The sequence below is a fragment of the Homalodisca vitripennis genome, chromosome 2 (assembly GCF_021130785.1).
Source record: "Homalodisca vitripennis isolate AUS2020 chromosome 2, UT_GWSS_2.1, whole genome shotgun sequence".
Lineage (NCBI taxonomy): Eukaryota > Metazoa > Arthropoda > Insecta > Hemiptera > Cicadellidae > Homalodisca > Homalodisca vitripennis.
In genome coordinates this window covers 193,166,925-193,173,264 of record NC_060208.1, presented here as the reverse complement: position 1 = coordinate 193,173,264, position 6,340 = coordinate 193,166,925, and the positions used below count along the sequence as shown (strand labels likewise).

Sequence of the window (6,340 nt, the reverse complement as noted above, 5' to 3'; positions counted from 1 at the left end):
GGTAAAAAAATATTTTTTTTTTGTTTGAAATTGTTTTTCAAATTTACATAACCGACATAAAACATACTACTGAAAGTAAATTAGTTACTTCATAAAACAAAATTACTAAATTTCTTTGTCATGAAATTCATACGGCCCGTACTCTGGATAGGGTCAACCTTTTTAAGTGCGGTTTGCGGTAATGAGTTTCTCTTTACTAGACCTTTAATTTGATACCAAACTCGGCCTATGCTTACATTTAAGATTTTCGTCCGACTCCTCACGGGCCGTCCCCCTGAAAAGATAAAATGTCCCTACTGGTCTCAAAAACTAGGTTCTTAATACAAGTGGTGATGTACAAAATTTAATTTGTATAAGTGAAGCCATACAAAATTAGTGAAAGCGTTTCCATATTTTTTTTCCACCCTGTATCTATTATTCTATGTATACATTACTAGATACATTACAGGCCTTTTACGTTTAATGAAAATTATTATTTGGGCCTACAATTATGCCGATACAAATATTTAACGTTACAATGACCTAAAAAAAGAATTACTTCTTGTTAATATGATTTAAATACTAAACTGCAATAATTATTTACAAGACGCAATTTGTTATTGTTAAAGATATGTAAAATACAAAGTGTTTTATACATTTTAAATTATAAAATTATCAATTTTAATTTGTTTGTAAAACTTCTTCCTAACCTCACTTAGGGTTTCAATGTAAAATCCAAATGAACTGCTATAATCATTGTTAGGCACATATTTTTTTAAGATTTTAATAGCTACAAATGATTTATTTAAATAATACCACTTAATATTTGAACATATTTATCCAACATGCTTTTGTGGCGCCAACTCGAGTAATATGCATGTTTTCAGGCTGAACTCAATGAAGAAATGGCACGTGCAAAGAAAACATCAGATAGTGAAACGTTGAAGAGACAGAGAGATTTAGCAAAAGAAAGACAACGTAAGCATAGGGCGAAAATGACTGAAGAAGAGTTGGAGTTAAAGAGAAGTAAAGATAGAAAACGATATACTTACTTACTGCCGGGGCGTAACAAATCTCAGTCGATTCTTTGCCTCGTCTATAAAACGATATGCTAAACTAAAAAGTGAAAATAAAATGAAAAAAGTTAAAGACATGACATCTCGTGAACATCGCCGAATAAAAAAACAATGGCGTGATCGGAAAAAAATATCAAATTTAAACAAAAAGAGGAAATTACTAGCAGCAGTACCTGAAATGTCCCCTCCTAACTCGGAACAAAAGAAAAGGGGACGTAAGATAGTAAGAAAAGATAGGAGCAAAGCGCATAGAAAAATAAAAATACAGGAGGAAGAAATTAAAAAACTAAAAAGCAAACTTCAGAAGTATAAAATGAGACTGAGGAGGGCAAAATCCAAACAGAAAGATATGCCTCAATTAGGTTCCCCCTCGCCAAACAAACAAGTGAACATGTTAATTGGTAAAGACAGGGTTTCAAAAAAAGTAAAGAAACAGTTGTTTTTAGGATATGCTTTAAGAAAACAATTAAAAAGTCAGGTATCTAGAGTAAATAACAAATCCAAAGAGCACCAGTTAGTTACTAAGATGATAGGGAATAAAATTTTAAAAAGGTATAGAGTTCAGAGCCATTTTAAAGATCTAGTATCGTATAAAATGAACAGAAGAATTGGAGGTGAGTTCAAGTACGAACGTAAGCGGAAAAAATGTATTTATGACCAACAAGCAAGAAATGTCATACAATTTTATGAAGACGATACGGTTAGCCGTATTTGTCCTGGCAAACGAGATTTTATTATAAAAAACAAAGAAAAAAAAACAACGCAGAGTCTTGTTGGATTACAAGAAAAACTTGCATAAAAGATTTGTCATTGAAAGCAACATAAATATTTCATTATCAACATTTTCTAGACTATGCCCGTTCTGGATAACTTCCCCAAAAGCAGCCGACAGAGAAACTTGTGCTTGCATCAAACACCAAAATATAGACCTGAAAATAAATGCTTTAAGAAAATTAAAAGTTATATCCCAAAATAATGCCAATGATGTAATTGACACCATTGCCTGTGATCCAAGAAATGAGTTCTGTATGATGAACCTCTGTGAGAAATGTGAGAATGCGCACATACCTTACCAATATGACAATGACTTTAAAGTGAAGTTTTATCAATGGCAAACTGTTAAAGAAGAGAAAGTCATTAAGGGGAAAAGAAAGAAAATAGTAAAAATTGTAAAGAAGAAAAATATACAGAATGTTTCAGAACTACGTAATGAGCTCAATAATGAACTAATAGCTTTCAAGAAGCATGTGTATTATTACATACAGCAATCTTCAAAATTAAAGCAACTTAAAGCTAATTTGACAGAAGGAGAACTATTAGTGAGGATAGATTTTTCTGAAAATTATATTGCTAAGCACACAGAGGAAATCCAATCGGCACATTTTGGTGCCTCAAAACGACAGATAACTTTAAATACTGGACTGTATTATGTTAAGAATAATTCTGGGAAGCTGGTAGCAAAAAGCTTCTGTACAGTATCTGATCATTTAGACCACCAGGCCCATGCTACTTGGGCACACATGGACCCTATCCTAAAACATATCGGAGACAAATACCCAGCCACTAAGGTTATACATTTTTATTCTGACGGTCCTTCAAGCCAATATAAGAATAGGTACAACATTTTTCTCATGAAAAGCAAAGTACCAACATATTTTAAGAATTTAAAATTTATGACTTATACAGAGGCTGGCCATGGCAAAGGCCCAATGGATGGTGTGGGAGGAGTATTGAAACGCATAGCAGACGAAGTTGTTAGACAAGGAACCGATATTACCTGTGCTTCAGATTTTGTGAACACTTTAAAGAAGAGGACAAAAATTTAATTAATTGAAATAGACAGTTCAACCATTTATGAAATGAAAAAAGAAGTAAAAGCAACAGTGATCCCACCCATAAAAAATATCACGCTGGCTAGGCAGATAACATGGGGTTCGAATAGCATAATGTATTCAAGAAGTTTATCTTGCTTTTCTTGTAAGCCAGATACGTACTGCGACCACTATACTATTGGTAAAGTTTTTGAAAATACAAAAGAAAGAAAGATTCCCTGCAAAGCTCATAGCGGAAACAATTATGGTAAAAAAACTGTGTACCACATGATTTATTCGACATCGTCTTCTGAAGGAGATGAAGATGATCCAGCTATTGCAAATGAAGAACAAAAAAATAAAGCCACCAAATTAAGAATAAAATGTGAGGCTGAACCGGATAAAACAAAGAAAGAAATATCCATAGAAAATAACACTTCATTTGTCTCATATTCCAGTCCAAAGAATAAGCTACTTGTGAAAGACAAGGTAACTAATCGTATATTTAGCCTTAGGTATAAATACTAAGTAAGCTCTCTCTTCCTTACATTAAACTATTTGCCTTCATCTTCAGCTTTTCTACATTAGAAAACAAATGTAATTTTGATCATGATATATTTTGTCAAACTATAGATATTTTTACAATATTATTGATTAAGACATGTAATGCTGATATTTTACAAATGTATTTAATAATTCTGAGGCTATTAATTTCATTTCATTATTAGGCTATCCATGAGGCTCACCATTCTTCCAAGAAAATCGGTAAAAATGACCGACATTCTACAAAGGACATCGATAACCTGCTAGCTACTGAAGAAAGTCAAGACATGTAATTTTTGTACATTTGTTCTCAAATATTAATTTTAAGATGTTTGATTTGTCTTTATTTCAAAGTAACGTTTTCATTAAAATAATTTGTACTATTGAAGTTCTTTTTTTTTCAAACGCATCTTCCTTCGTGTCCTAACTTAAAACGCACTATCCAAATAAAATCTTGTCACAATTGTTTTTAATATTACGTTAAATAAATCTTAAATTGATTTGAAGGAAGAAATCACTTCTGTCACGTAGGTTCACTTCTGTCACGTACAGTTCATTTCTGTCACGCTCGATTCACTTCGGTCACTTGCAGAAATGTATTAAAATCGTTTAATTCCTATGAAAAAATAATTCAATTTAACATTATTTTCCTTGTATAAATACTACTCTAATAGCACATGATAGGTAGTTAAGTGATGGCATTGATTTTAGCTTTTTATAAGTAACTTTAGCTAACTAAACATCGTAAATGCATATTTTCTTAGTTGTTTTTAGGAAAAAATTAAACATTAATCTAATATAACAGTGTTGAATCCCATACATATACAGATAATACCGTATTTATTTAATAAAAGTTAGTATTTTATGTTTCTTGGTTTTATTTTGGATAGTAATGATAAAAAAGGGAGCGTGACCGGAGTGAATATTTTACATGCTCTATCACACGAAAAAATGTATAAAATAAAACTAACCTGAAATTGAGCTCTGCTGTGATGAAGGTAAGTAAGTACATTGTTTAAGGTTTATAAACAACAAAGTTGAAAGTATTATCTTTAATTTTTTTTATTTAACAAAGTTTTGTTAAAATTATCCCATTTTGTGATTTTGACGTTATTATAATTATAATAACGTGTATAACCTCGGAGCGGCCAGCACGGGCTAATACATAAGACAGGGTGCCCAATTTTTTGAGATTAAAAAGTTAAAATACCATGTTTGGGACCGTTCAAGGGGTTACATTGGATCTGTGTAACAAAACATTTATACATTTGCTATTTGATTGTTTTGCTATATTGGTGTGTATTGTTATATTTAAACTTATTTAAATTTTAATGATACTGCGTGTTATGTATAATTTATCTGTAACTTAGATATATTTCTTAGAAATTAGAAAAAGTCTATTGTTAATAAGGTAACGATTATACTTAGTTTTTTTGTTATTGTGTTCTGTTATTTATAGTTTATATGTTACAGATAGCATGGTCCAATAAAAACTACATTTATAAATTTATTTGTTGACTTTATTTAGTTCCTGTTACTAATTTTTATACTTATACATATTTAAAATATTATTTATACCTGATCGATTATTCTGTTGGAAATTATTGAGTACATTGTTCTGTCTATTGAACGTACGTTCAAATTAATAGAAATAAACCAGTTTTTCTCTCCAATAGGTAATTCGAAGACAATTAGCAATACTGGTATTTATACTGTTTCTTGTGATTAAAAATAATTAATTAAAACATAAATAAAAATTAATAAAACAATTTACACAAATAGATGATAGAAAAGTAGTGTTATTGAAATCGCCAATATGTTTAGAAAGTTTTTATTTAAGAACTTGTTATGCCTATTGACTCTTCCCAAACGGTATTATAATTATGTCTAAGTATAAGGATATTCCTAAATAGATCTAAATGCAAAAGCAGTGATCGCAATTGATTATAATCAATGGTCAATCAATGGTTACCTAACATAATACTACCGAGACCAAATTTTAAGATGATCAATGCATTTACCTTATATTGAAGTAGTCCAGAGAGCTATAAAACCGATCTAAAAGATGTTAGACCTTGAAAATATTTTAAAGGAATGTTAGGAACTTATATAAGATGATAACTTTTAAATATCATTTTAGAATTGCTTAATTTACGTCACAGCAATTTCCGTGAGATTACTGCACACGTTTTAAGTTCAGAAAAAACTCAGCCAATGAATACTTGATAAACCGAGCAATAAATCAGCATTACATTCTGGAAACACGTCTTAAGGCTTAAAACTTTTTGTTCTGTGAGCAGCCTCTGAATAAAGAATATATGACGGGCATTTGAGCACTATACTATATCAATGTCTTTGTTAGATTGTTTAATTTGGAACACGGATGACGTTTAATAAAAAATATTTTATAGTTTTAAATTTTATACATTAATATCAGTACGTAAGTAAAGTGTTACTCCTGGTTTATGTTTTACTTAACTTTAATCAATACCTCTTTTGATAAATATATTTAAATAAGTAGTTTTTAATATTTATGTATAATTTTATTATAGAATGTGCAGCCAATTTCAGCATTCCAAAGTCGTCATGAATACCAGCCAAAACTATTAATCAGGGAGACATAATTTTATACATTTGCAGGATGACCACATATTATGAGTTAAACAGTTTATCTAGAATTTGCGATCTTTTTAGCGATCCAGTTTGAGGTTAACTGAAGCTGACCTGAAGCTGAGGTTAACTGAAAAACAAAATAGCTGATCACTGCTATTTTGTTCTGGAAAGAACTGACATTTATTGAGGAGGTGGTTTTGATTGGTGGTAGGTTACATTTTTATGAAAGCAAGTAATGTACATCATAAATAACTTAACTACCAGATGGTTTAAAAGAGAAGTATTGAGCGCAATGTTGCTTGTAGAATTGACAGTCTC

The 6,340-nt window shown here is 30.6% G+C and overlaps 1 protein-coding gene across 1 annotated transcript; it reads left to right on the top strand.

Moving 5' to 3' along the window:
- Positions 1 to 2,756: 2,756 nt before the first annotated feature.
- Positions 2,757 to 3,840, top strand: LOC124353386. Its single transcript, XM_046803229.1, has 2 exons — positions 2,757 to 3,355; positions 3,595 to 3,840. Exons 1-2 carry the CDS (start codon positions 2,915 to 2,917, stop codon positions 3,700 to 3,702), a joined length of 549 nt encoding a protein of 182 aa, XP_046659185.1. The 5' UTR covers positions 2,757 to 2,914; the 3' UTR covers positions 3,703 to 3,840.
- Positions 3,841 to 6,340: the final 2,500 nt, after the last annotated feature.